At 31.6% G+C, this 13,210-nt stretch overlaps 2 protein-coding genes across 2 annotated transcripts; both read right to left on the bottom strand.

Annotated features, from left to right (window-relative positions):
* Nucleotides 1-881: 881 nt before the first annotated feature.
* LOC114742289 (glutamate receptor 2.9-like) lies at nt 882-2,877 on the bottom strand. Its single transcript, XM_028930561.1, has 3 exons — nt 2,689-2,877; nt 2,150-2,568; nt 882-1,322 (listed from the first exon to the last, which is right to left on the bottom strand). Exons 1-3 carry the CDS (start codon nt 2,864-2,866, stop codon nt 1,023-1,025), a joined length of 897 nt encoding a protein of 298 aa, XP_028786394.1. The 5' UTR covers nt 2,867-2,877; the 3' UTR covers nt 882-1,022.
* Nucleotides 2,878-2,951: 74 nt separating this feature from the next.
* Nucleotides 2,952-5,369, bottom strand: LOC114742280 (glutamate receptor 2.3-like). Its single transcript, XM_028930552.1, has 3 exons — nt 5,105-5,369; nt 3,190-4,359; nt 2,952-2,959 (listed from the first exon to the last, which is right to left on the bottom strand). The coding sequence occupies exons 1-3, from the start codon at nt 5,367-5,369 to the stop codon at nt 2,952-2,954; spliced, it is 1,443 nt and encodes a 480-aa protein (XP_028786385.1).
* Nucleotides 5,370-13,210: the final 7,841 nt, after the last annotated feature.

Here is a 13,210-nt window from a genome sequence, read left to right as displayed (position 1 = left end):
GAAAAAAACTTTAATAAAGATAAATTTGAAAAATTTTATCAATTTAATGCACATCATGAAATCATTGTACATGTACCATCTCATTGAGAATATGCTATTCAGCGTTTCACTCACTCTGAACTTCTCTCACACTAACTTCAGCTTTTCACTTGCTCTGAACTTCTCCCACACTCACAAACAGTTATATAAATAGTTTTATTCAATCAAAAAGCAGTAAAAATCTTCAAATTTAGTCATTCAATAAAAATGTTTTATAATAAGACTTGCAGGTATGGATTCATGGAGACGTATGCTATTTATGAGAGAGCTATTCTAAAAGTTTATATAGGAAAGACATCTTTGCCAAATTTGTGTTCCCTATTACTCTTCCAGGAGATGCCTTTCTTGTTTACTGCCAAAACATGGTTTTTATGGGAGAAGTTATGTGCATGAACAAACTCCAAGCTATAAGACCACAAGCTACAATTGCTCTGCCATTGGAAAAATCTTCATGCTTACAATCTTCGAATTCATGGCTCTGTTTATCTCTGTTTCTTGATTAAAAAGCAGAGGTGGCTGAGAGCAAATTTGATCTTGAATAATGGAGGGATCATATTCAGAGTGAAAGTTAGTGAAAATAATGTTGACTTACACAGCAAAATAGGTTTGCATAATAGATCCTGCACAATCAAAGTGGACTAAGATTTAGTATACACGGCCTTAAAAATGGAGTAAAAAGAAAACCAACTAAATCTGAATTCAGCCAAAAATAAGACGCTCTTTGTGTGTTCTCTTTTCCTTTTGTCTTTTTGTTTTTGGGCGGTTAGGAGCGTTTTTAGTGATGATGAGGATAAACTTACAAAAAAGGCAACAATCAAAGGATAGCATCTGCCCCTTCCCTGGAAATATGATATGTTTGTTTTCTGATTGATAGTTGATACACACATACATGTTTCTGGTTGACCATGAAAACACAAAAGGACAAATTATTCATTACATCAAGTAGATAGCATAACAAGGAGCTTTATATACACATGTATTATTTAACCCTTAGCTGACTTGCGGCTTAGCCTCTCACGCAACCGTGTGATCACTGATGGATTCAGAGTGGCAAGGCCTAAAGAGAGAGCCACTAAGGATATTAGGACAGGGTAAAGGCTTTCAAAGTTAGCTATACTCAGACTTGACGTCTCTATATCACTCTGCTCTTCAAATTCAAAATCTTCAATGGAAGTGGGTAAGGAGTTCTTGGCCATCAGCTCACGATATGGCTCCACGTCTTGCGTCACATTTAAGATTGCATTTGAGAAATGGGAGGCCAGGATAGATCTCTTTGGGAATGCCTGAAAATACAAGGAATATATAGCATCACATTTAAGTTTTATAGACCAACCACTGATAATGGTTGGAATGATTCGCTAATGACTTGATACCCATAAAAATATACATATATTGAAAGAGCTCCTTTTATTTTCAAATTTAATTCAGATGAGCAAATACTATTAGGATTCTAAATAGTCGCACGAAATGTCATAACCATATAATTAGGGGAAATATATATAGATAGATAGAGTGAATAATGTTCTCCCTCCCATACTAATTACTGGGAAAAGTTGGAAAACATTAATCTTTTTATCTTTCTAATTTTGACTTGAGTGTAATTCAATTATTAAATTTTAACTTAACTAAATCTCTATAATTCAGTTTCTAAATTTTGTCTCAATGCAACTTAGTCCATATGGTTTAATCATTTAAAATATTAATCTCTATTTTTTTTAAAAAATATGTATTTCATAAAATTTAAGGACTGAAGTTTAAAATGGTTAAAAATAAAGATTGAGTTGCATTGAGTCAAAATTTAGAACGGACTTACAAATGAGTCAAAACTATAAAACTGAAAAAAAAAAACTAATGTTCCTAACAAATTAAAGTCTTAAATCAAAGCCCTATACTTGGTCTTAAATCTAGGGCAAAGATGTGGTAGTTAATTTCTAACTAGCTGTTGGCCTCCCTTAATTCTTGAACAGTATCTTATTGTGGTAGCTAATTTTAACAAAGCATAGAATCGGAAAGTCACACAAACACATGAAGTTAGCTAACTTTGCCATATGATTAAGAGAAGAGAGTGTAAGCACATGTGATGAGGAAAAGTAAGATGGAGTAGACTTACAAAGGCAAATCCGCCAGTTTTATAGTTCGGTCCTGTCATCATGAAATGAGATCTATATTTGGAGAGGAAGAGCGTGAGGTAAGGGGTTTCATCAAAAATGGCATCCACTCCTCCATGTTTGGTTCCTGTTGACAGTGATTCGTTGTACTTTTCGCGACTTCCTAGAGCCTTCAATTGGGACGAGTTGAGTTTGAGTTGGCTAACCAAAAACCCTTCCACCCATGACCCAGCTTGATATCCCACGGACAGGTTGCTGCTTTTAGTTTCATTTTCGTCCTTAAATGAAGGCTCTTTCATTTTGCTTTGTGTTAAAATTGACGTTAAATTCGCTGTGTAAACTTGCACCACCAAGATGAATAAGAATGATGTCAGTATCACCATCCATCCTGTAGCACTGCTTGCAAAATTCTCCATAACATCTGTGATATATCATCGTACATACAAGATTGATGTCAAGTGTGTGATAGAGCATGTACGAGGCGCATATTGAAACAAAGTAACACATAATCAAAGTAAACATGCTACATAACAGAACTCACCGATCTTGTAAACAAGGAAGGGATTGAAGCGAAATTGGTTGGTTTCATTTCTTTCTAATATAATTATGATAATAGTTGCAGCCGAAAAAATCCCACCAAGAATTAACCATAGTGACCATTTGAAAGGTTTCAAGAGGATCCCCTTACTTATGGACGCATTCTCCACCCTTACCATCATTGTTACACTTGAATCTAAATATGGCAGAGTGAAATCAACACAGTTTGTACGATGTGCCACAACTGTGATGTCTCCAATTATAGCATCAAGATCCTGCAATATTTTCATATACAGAGTAAGTGTTTTCAATCGTGAAGGTAAGAAACAATATCCATAAATATATACATATATCATGCATTCATATTAGTATGCCAATAACATGCCTGATTTTCCGTTAGAAACTTAAAAGATAAATTGATAGAAGAAAAACAACTTAAAAAGAAAAAGAAAACTTGCCCTGTCTGTCATTTGGTTGCAGAGAATATCGTCATAAATGGGAGTACCGCTTCTACTTTTGTTTGGCAAGGGGACAAACTCATAATCGAGCGGAAATGGCAAAACATCGACAACTTTTAAGAACACATTAAAAGCAAAGCCATGAATCATCACCGGCGTAGTCGAATTATCTACACTCACCAATTCAGGAAAAGAATTTGTTGCTACGACTCCAATCCTCAACTTTGGTGGTTTATCCAATGTGTCACCCGGCCACAATGGATCCTTTAGTTGGTATTTACCAGATATCTTAGCACCTTTACTAAAATTTTGAACAAGTCCAGTTTCAGGTTTCCAATAACCAATGACCCTTTCTCTCGGTCCTATCACATTGTATACTTCAAGCACCGATTGATCTAGTTGTCCTCCTTTTAAATTAAAATTTATCCCTGACAAGCCTGTGAAATTAGTATCCCAAATTTCACTTTGAAGTTTTGTGCCATTATTGTCTGCGCCTGGCTTCTCTAATGCCATAGCCAATGCTTCGATTGTGTGATAAGCCCACCATCCATAGACTGATAGGGTACTATTGAACCTGTAGTCAAAATAACTCTGTGTCCACCTACGCCAACGTGTTTTGTTCGAATCCATTGGCCTCACTCCCAATGCACCTTGCATGTATCCTTTCAAAGGGTTCCCAGTCGTAACTTGAGGATCTGTTAAAGAAGATAACCCCTGGGTAAGTATCCAAGCATATCCTTCTCCCATCATGTCTTGTTCTTCTGCAGACTGAATAAATCTTATTCCCAAATCCATGCTCATATGGACAAGAAATACATGTGTTCGCCTGTTGTTTAACTTGACGAGAATGTCGTCAATTTCAACATCTGTTGAATCTGGATCAATGGCAGTTATGTTAACCATTCGTATGCCCATATCTTTCAAGACATTGCTGAGGCATGGAATAAGGTGACCGCCATATTCAGTGTCTTCAAAAATGGGGACGATTGACTGCCACCCAAGAGCTTCAATGGTGGCAGCTATAGCTTGGAACTGAAAGCAATTAAGGCCTTGATTGGAGGATGGTGATGGAGGTGGCAAAAGGGATGGGCCAGTTATGGGAAACCAAATAACAGGTACTTGGGATTCCAAGCCAAGTTCCACTATAAAACCTGCTTGCTCTGAATTTTGGGGCCCCAGAATGGCACGCACTTTGTGTTTCTCAATTAGTTCAGAAGCTGCTTGCATATTCAAAGGTTGTCTCCAAGTTCTATCACCTTGATCTCTACATGTTAACATAAAGTAAGCCTATTTTATCCTAAAATAGGTCTACTCTACGTTAACTTGAAGAGTCAGGGAGACAGGACCGGAGCCCAACCAAAAAAAAAAATGAAACAGGGAGCATATTAATAAATAAAATGATATCCTTATGGCTGCCTAAAATTTTAAAGAGGGAATGGCATTTAGGACCATTATATTAATTTAATTTTCAATTTGGTAACGACAGAATTTAAAACTTTCGTAAAAGGCTTTTGTTTTTCAATGGTAGTTATAAATAACCACCATTTTTGATGAAACTCTAAGAAGCTAATAAAAAAGGTAAAAAGAAAAAACTACAAGAATCTAATTAAAATCACATGAAACTTAGGTGAAATTATAAGAACCTGATTAAGAAATTATATGAACCTAAAAATAAGGTGAAACTACATAAATTTGCAGATTAATTTTTTAGAAAAAAAGAAAAACAGGGGAGGCTTGGGTTCACTTTTTACATTAAACACTAAGCCCAGCCTACAGCATACTTTGATCATTAACAAAAATCACCGTACATGCAGACTCTCAAAAAGACTCATGCTAATTTTAAGTTATGTTTTCTTGTTAATGATCATTGCAAAAAATCTATCAAAAAATAATATTGTTTATGATGTTAGAGAGAAATTAAAATTGAGAAGATGGAGATGGGAGCAGGGGGTGTCACGTTACCATTTCCTGCTGCGGCGACGGCGTCGTTCTGAGAAACATTCCGGATTATAAGGCGAATCTTGGTGGCTGTATAACGCTCTGTATCTTCGACGGCGAGGGCGAGGCTGTTGTTAACCATTTTGCCAAGTTCAGAATTCAGGTCAAGAATGACGCCTACTGGCACTTCATCTGGTTTGGCCGCCATGGAAGGTCTAAGCCATAACAGTACTAAGGCCACACTCACACTTAAGAGAGCTTTCAAGCTTTTCTGCAACAACTCCGCCATTATTGATCTCAGTTCTCTCCCTTCTCTCTCTTCACTTATTCCTCTTTCTATATATGCACCAGCCTCCAACATTATTATACCCTTTTCCCTCTTCTTTTGTCTTTATTATATCATTCTCTTTTGGGATTAAATTTTAACTTCTGTTTTCGCATTCCTAATTTCCTACTCTTAATTTGTATAATGCCTATAGAGGTTATTATGAACGAATATTCTCATTTCTATCATCGTCACGCTTATCCACTTTTTTCTCACTGTTTCCTTCCTCATCATGCCCTTGCATATGGTAAAGTCAAGCATCTTAGACATAATAGGTAGTTTTTTCCACACAAAAAAAAAGGCACCTATCTTTATGGAAAAAAAAGATAATAAAATATCATAAAAATTGCTAAAAGACAAATCAGCATGGATAAATTTTAAAATTCCAATTCAGACCTCTTTATCATTTTGGAATTTTCAAATCTTGTAAAATTATACAAATATCATTCACTATTTAAAAAAAATTTATCACATCAACACCCTTAACAGGTTTCTAGCCACTAGAGCTCTTGTGCCAAGAGCCCTATTAGGTCAACCACTAAAGCTTCGATGACATGTCACCGAAATGTATTGAATATTTTTTTTTAGTTATTAACTACATTTGTTTTTAGAACTCTAATAACTACTTTTGTTTAGCTATTAACCACTTTATTATTGCGATTGATTACTTTCATTTTTAAAAATTTGTTGATTACTCTTGTTTAGCTATTGACTACTCTAATTTCGCTAGTGATTATTTTTATTTCAAAAATTCAAAAAATACATTAAATGTTGTTGGAGATCTAGTGACTACTTTTTGTTTAGTTATTTACTACTTTTTTACAGTCAATAGGTATATAAAAGTAGTCATCAAAATTTTAAAAACAAAAGTACTCAATAGTTAAATTATAGTAGTTAATAGCTCTATGAAACTAATTACCAGGAATAAGGACAGTGTTGTTATTTCACAATATTTTAAAATTTCAAAATAGTATAAGGAGTATGATCTAGAATTTTAGAATTCACTCGCTCTAATTTGTCCTCTAATATTTTTAAGAGTATTTTAGTATCTTTTTCGCTATCTTTATTCGCTTATTTATATTAGTAATTTATATACATACATATAATAAATTATAATCCATATGCTCCCCATGGTCCATGATACACACAAGTTACTCCTAGGAAAACTGTTTGGTTAATAAGTTGCCTAGAGAGTAATTAATTATTCTTTCTCAATTTTGTCTGTATAATTAATGCTTAAATGTGGCTCCTTATAATTTTTCTCTTCTTTATAACCTCATTTAATATAAGTAAAGTTGAAAAAAATTTAATTTAAGACATATTTAGTGTGTTAGCCATCATTTTTTTATTTCTGTGAATTAGTCAAAGACACTCAAGACTGGAGGGAGTATAATTTTTTTGGGTCAAACAGGAGGGAGTATTCAATCCATATATTTACCAATTCATCCATATAACTATTCAAAAGTCATTGATTTCTCGCGCTTTATAGGTATAATCGTGTCTAAACATTTTTAGGCAATTGTGATTCATGTTTGCAAATAAATATCAAAAGTGTAAAATTTTTTCAGATAATTAGTTTATATATTTTATCATACAAATTATATATAAAGTAGATTCATTTTTTGGTGTAATGCACAGTATAAATAACAATATGATAAAAACTTTTTCTGACTGAAAGATACATTAATTTCAGTTCAACATGTTAGGCGCATATTAACTTTAATCCAAATTTAAATGTATAGTACAAAAAGTAAAGAGAATAATTAAAATTAAAAATAGTAATGATAAATAACAAAAAGTGGCTTTTGGATTGGTCAGTGTTACGTTTGAAAATAAGTTTATATTACCAAAAAAAAAAAAGGCAAGACCAGGTTCAGGTTTTTTTTTTAAAAAAAAAAAAGACAAGACCAGGTTTAGTTTAGTAGTATCACTTTTGAATATATTGAAGAATGAAGTAGTTTATAGCCTATAAATAATAGGACAATACTTACATCAAATTTTACAATCACAAAAATACTTACATCAAGTTTCTTATATTCATTATATTAAGTTCTCTAATCACATATAACCATGTGTTTACTATTTTTAAAATATTAGTATCACTCGTAGAAGATTTTTGCAGGCATATAGATTTTAGATATATGGATTCTTAAAACATAAAATAGTGCATAAGTTTTTTTCATATATAAACTGAGACCAGTAAGAAGCTAGAAAAAATTGACACCGGAAAATTTTATCTATATATAATTGGCCAAAAAGGTGTCCTTTAGAAATAAAAATATATCCGATACTGATATGAGGATTTATTAATACATGATTTGTAGGTATTTCTACAAGTGCTTTTAACCTTAGAGAGCACACCTTATCCGAGTAAATACTCAAGGACTGACCCAAGTTTTTTTATTAAATAAATTAGAAAAAATTAGACTTAGGTCTCAATTAAGAGATTTTATTATTGCAAAGTTCTTTGAAATTTTCAAAGTAATCTCAAGTTCCAAGGGATATGTGGATGGAATATTGCAATTGTGACTGAACCATTTTACCACATTGATATATATATATATATTGTCACTCTCAATACTCCCTCTTATTAATGTCAACTCCTTTATTTGTCAATTGTGTCTATACAGATTATCACTCCATGTTATAAAATTATCAGGTGAAAAGGCAAGTATTGACAATGTCTTGCGGCTCAATTAACAAGTCAAAGTGCTTCGAGTGACAACCTGTTATGGGCCAATTGACAAGTCAGAATGCAACAGGAAGTGATAATCTCTAAAATTATTTTGAATTTGAGATTAATTTTTACTAGACTGAAAGTATTAGAGTTAAAACCAAATATTTTACCTGCTTCAAACTATAATATCCTCCATTGTTGTCGTCTGAGTGATTTTTTTTTTTTAATATTTCAAGTGGAAGAAACTTAGTGGAATTTTTGCAGGACTCCATGATTGATTGGGGGAAAAGAAAAGGACATTATATAGAGGGATTTATGTTGGGTGCTCATCAGTTTTGATGAGCACCAAATACTCATCAGATCTGGACCGTTCAGATCTAATTTGGACAGTCCAGATTTATTTTTATTTTTTAAAAATAATTATTTTAATAGGTATAAAATAAAAATAAAGATAATCTATTAACTACCACTCTTTAAAAATATAATTTTTTCTATTTTAAAATAATTATTTAATAATATTAAATGTGGATGGTTCAAGTTAAATTTGGACAGTCCACTGAAGCCTTATATAGAGTGACGTGTGAGGGTTACGCAACACGGGAATCATGTACTCAAAAAGTGATGTATGACACGTGTCTCTAATACATTTTTTTTAAAAAAATAATTTTCCAATCCATGCTTTTATTTTATTTATTTATTTATTTCTGGTAAAATCCAATCCATGATTTTACAGCGCAAAGAAAACTATTTTGTTGGTACCTATATATTTTCTTAATTTTTATTTTAGTATTGAGTTTTTTTTGTCTTAATTAAATATCATTTCTAATCCTATATTACAAGTTATATTTTATATTTAAAATTAGAGGTAGTACTTTAATTTTATTCTGTTAGTATCACTATCTTCTCTACAAAAACTAAATTAAAATTATTAGTAGACCAAAGTTATAAGGGTAACGATGTTAACAGAATAAAATTAAAGTATTTTATTAAAAGAGAAAAATACTCATGTGCCGACTTAAAATTTGAAGAAAAGTATAGATATCTACAAAATGATTTCTCTTAAGTATATTAAGCAAACAATCATTTAAATGAAAGCATGTATTGGAGACGCATGGATTGGAGACAAGCATAATATTAAAAAGCGTATATTGACAAGTAGGTCCATTTTTGGCCAAAGAAATAAAGACAACGGTAGGTTGATGACTTAGAAAGAAAGAAGGTACGTAGATTTGTCCTAAACCAGAAAAGAATTAAAAAGGGAGTATTATTTAATATTTTAGATTTTCTTAATAAACATATATTTTATATCTTTATTAATTTTTTTTACTTATTCTAAGTGACAAAATAATAAAGAGTTTATATGAACTAATATTTATTATGAGTTGGACATGAAAATCATAATTAATTATGTAAAACATCGAAAAGACGCTAATTAATCATTATAAAAATACTTACATACTGCTTCAATCTTTATATGGAATTGGATTCTCTCCACTACCTTCCCATCCTCTTCCCCTCCACTACCCTCCTTTTCTCTTCACAACCATTGGATCAAAACTCCAATGGTCCAGATTTAATATGTTATAACATTTTATAAAAATAAATATTATGATAAAAAATAGATAAATAAATTTAAACTGTTAAAATATAATCTAAACAGTTTATAACTACAGAATGTTATTATAGAGCAAATTTTTTTCATTACAATTGTAAACTGTTCAGACTAGATTTTAACAGTTTAAATTTATTTATTTAATTTTTCAATAACATTATTTTTATAAGATGTTAAATTTGGACTATTGGAATTTTAATCCAATGGTTGTGAAGAGAAAAGAAGGATAGTGGAGGGGAAGAGGATGGAAAGGGTAGTGGAGAGAATCCAATTCCATCTTTATATATATACAACACTTCTAGCTACTTCATCGAAGATAAGAAAATATAGTTAAATTATTTCTGTCATCTAAAAAAAAAAAAGAAATATTAGTAATATTTTGACTTGACCGTTCTTTAAAATTAAAACATACATCTAAGAAATACAAATCCTAAAAAATTATAGACAAGAGTGGTTTGAAAAAAGTTAATACTATTTTTTGTCTTTAAAATTTGTTTTAAGTTCCTCATGTTTACTCCGTTTAGAAGCGTTGGTCCATAGTTTGAAAAGGACTTAGAGCTAGAATTAACAGTATTAAGTTTACTTATGTGGCATTAACACCGTTAAGTTTGCTTATTTTGAGAGTTGACATGGACGATCGAATGGCAAACTTGATGAGTAGGTAAATGAAAGACGTACTGGCACTTGTAGTTAAAAGATCTTATTTAAATTTTATTTTGATCCTAAATATAAGATTTCAATCTACTTTGTCTCTCATATTTATATATTTTTTCCAATATAATCTTTCTAATAATAGTAGTTCTAGCTAATACACTTGATTAGTAAGAATATTTTAGAAAAGATAATATTTATCTATTACAACAAACTGACTTAACTTATTTCTCTAATCTCTTCAAATTAGTTAACTAACTCTTATATTTAGAACTGAAAGTGATATTACTTAGATAAATTTCAAGAGATGGCAGTAACGTTCACAAAACTTATCCATAATCTAAATGGATAATCATAATCTGTCCTCTCCATCAATATGACCCTTCTTCGTCAAAAGTTAATTGAAGACTTCCATGTCTTTCTCTTCTTCCGTCTGTATCTTTTTCTTTACTCCTCTGATCCTTAATATAAGATTCAATTTTTGAGTTGATTTTGATCCTAAATATAAGATTCATTCATCATATTTATCAATTTTCTCTAAACTACCCCTATAGATACTCTCTCAACTATAATCAAGTAGAAGAGGAAGAGGAGGTATTAAGAAAGATGATTATGGTGTTTTAGGAAAAATGTGTCACTTTTCTTATAATTAACTAACTTACCTAACTTCTTTAATCTAATCAAATTAGTTAAATGAGTCTTATATTAAGGACCGGAGAATTATTATTTATTTCTTCACCTTGTTTTTTGTCTTTATTTTTCCCTTTTATATTTGGGCCCTTTTTCCTTTCAAGGAAATATAACAGCAGTTCGCCACTTCTGCACGCTAAGCATGTTTCTGTTCAACTAAGAAGCCGCAGCAATAGTTTTGAGTCTGTTTGGATTAGCAATTAAAAAAGTAGTTTATTATCAATTTGATTTTAAAAAAAAATTAGATTGGGTGATTTAAATTGTGTTTGCATTGAATTTTATAAAAGTTAGATTGAGTAAAAAGTTATTTGGATTATAATTGAAAAAAATAAATTTAGTTTGTATAATTACCAAAAAAAAGTATGAGTTTTATTAGAGAATGAAAAATAATAAAGAAATGAATTTACATAGTACAATAAATTTAAATTAATAACTTTGGTTTGTGAAATTACCCAAATAAGTATGAATTTTATTAAATAATGATAAATGATTAAGAAAATAAATTTACATAACACAATGAATTTAAATTATTTTAATATGAAGAAGCAAAATTTCGTCACTGAAATGCATTTTAAAACATTATTTTAATGATAATAATGAGCATGAAAGGCTTTCAAATAATGAGAGAATAAGAGAAAATAAAATAAGGAAAAGAGTGAGAGAATCTGACACTGTGTAATAATTGTTTCGATTGTCTACTCCTGCCAACCAACCACACGGTAAAACTCAAAGTAAGTTATTTTGAGGAACTTATAAATTCGTGTCATTCAATCCTACTTTTAAGTTATAAGTGGGATGGTCCAAAAACCCCACCAAACACCCATAAAATTTATAATCGTGTCTATGACACTAAGAAGTTACTTTTTGGTTTTCCTCTTCTCTCATTTCTCTCTCTAGTATTCTCTCATGTGGTGCTTTATTGTGCCACTCAAATTAACTTGGATCTGACACGTTACGCTTTTCTTGTTTGCATTTTAGTATTTCTGACAATTATGATAATAGTTTCACCCACAAAAATGGCAACAACAATTAACCACAGTAACCAGTTGAAAGGTTTTAAGAGGATCTATTTACTTGTGGTGGCCTTCTTCACCCTTACCACCAATGCTGCTCCTGAATCTAAATATGGCAATGTGAAATCAATACATTCTGTTCGGTTTTCCACAATTGTGATGTCTCCATTTTTTTTTTGGGACCAGGGTGATGTCTCCATTTATAGCATCAAGATCCTGCAATAAATATTTTCACACACAGACCAGGTGTGAAGGTAAAAAGAAGAACTTGTATAAGCATTCTTAAGGATACCAGTATCATACCTGACTTTCCATTATAAACTAAAAGAAGAAACAACTTAAAAAGAAAAAGAATGAAAACTTGCCTTCGCTTTTAGCAATTGGTCGCAGAAAAGATCATCAAAGGTCATGTCAGTATTGGGCAAGGGAACAAACTGATAATTATTTAACGGAAATGGCAAAACCAGGACTATTTTTAAGAACACATTAACAACAAAGCCACCACTATCGATCCGACGCTTACGTAAATTATATGCATTCACAAATTCAAGAAAAGAATTTGTTTTAGGGACTCCAATTCTCAACTTGGGTGGTTTATCCAATGTGTCCCCCGGTCGCAGTGGATCTTTTAGTGGGTATTCACCATCAGATGTCTTGCTACCTTTACTACAATTTTGAACAACTCTGGTTTTAGGGCTCCAACATCCGATTATCCTTTCTGTGTCTCCTATCAGTCTATCACATACTTCAAGCTCCGATTGATTGATGTAGTCGTCCATTTCTGAATTGGATTTAAATGAGGTTCTTCCTTCAAGTTTTCTCTTTCTATCTATATTTACAAATTATTTTCATATCTTTTTTTTCTCTTTTCAATAAAAATTAAATAAAAATAAAACCAAAAAAATAAGTATTAAACATATTATAAGTTACTTAGTACCGAAATTTATCCTAGTAAGTAACTTATACTTAAGAGCCATATGAAAAAACACTCACATGAATGACTGGGACTCATTATTACGATGGTTGTTGTGAAAATGAATGGTTTCTTTGAGAGACACGTGTGAAAGAAGGAGAGGAAGAGAGAAGAAAATGGGAGAATAAGTTAAAAGGCAAAAGTAGAACAAGATAAGAGATGGAAAAGGAAGGGCAGACACACGGGCCT

This window comes from Neltuma alba, unplaced genomic scaffold (genome assembly GCF_004799145.2).
Source record: "Neltuma alba isolate B1F8T4 unplaced genomic scaffold, ASM479914v2 tig00003699_pilon, whole genome shotgun sequence".
NCBI classification, from domain to species: domain Eukaryota; kingdom Viridiplantae; phylum Streptophyta; class Magnoliopsida; order Fabales; family Fabaceae; genus Neltuma; species Neltuma alba.
This window is presented reverse-complemented; position numbering and strand designations above follow the sequence as displayed.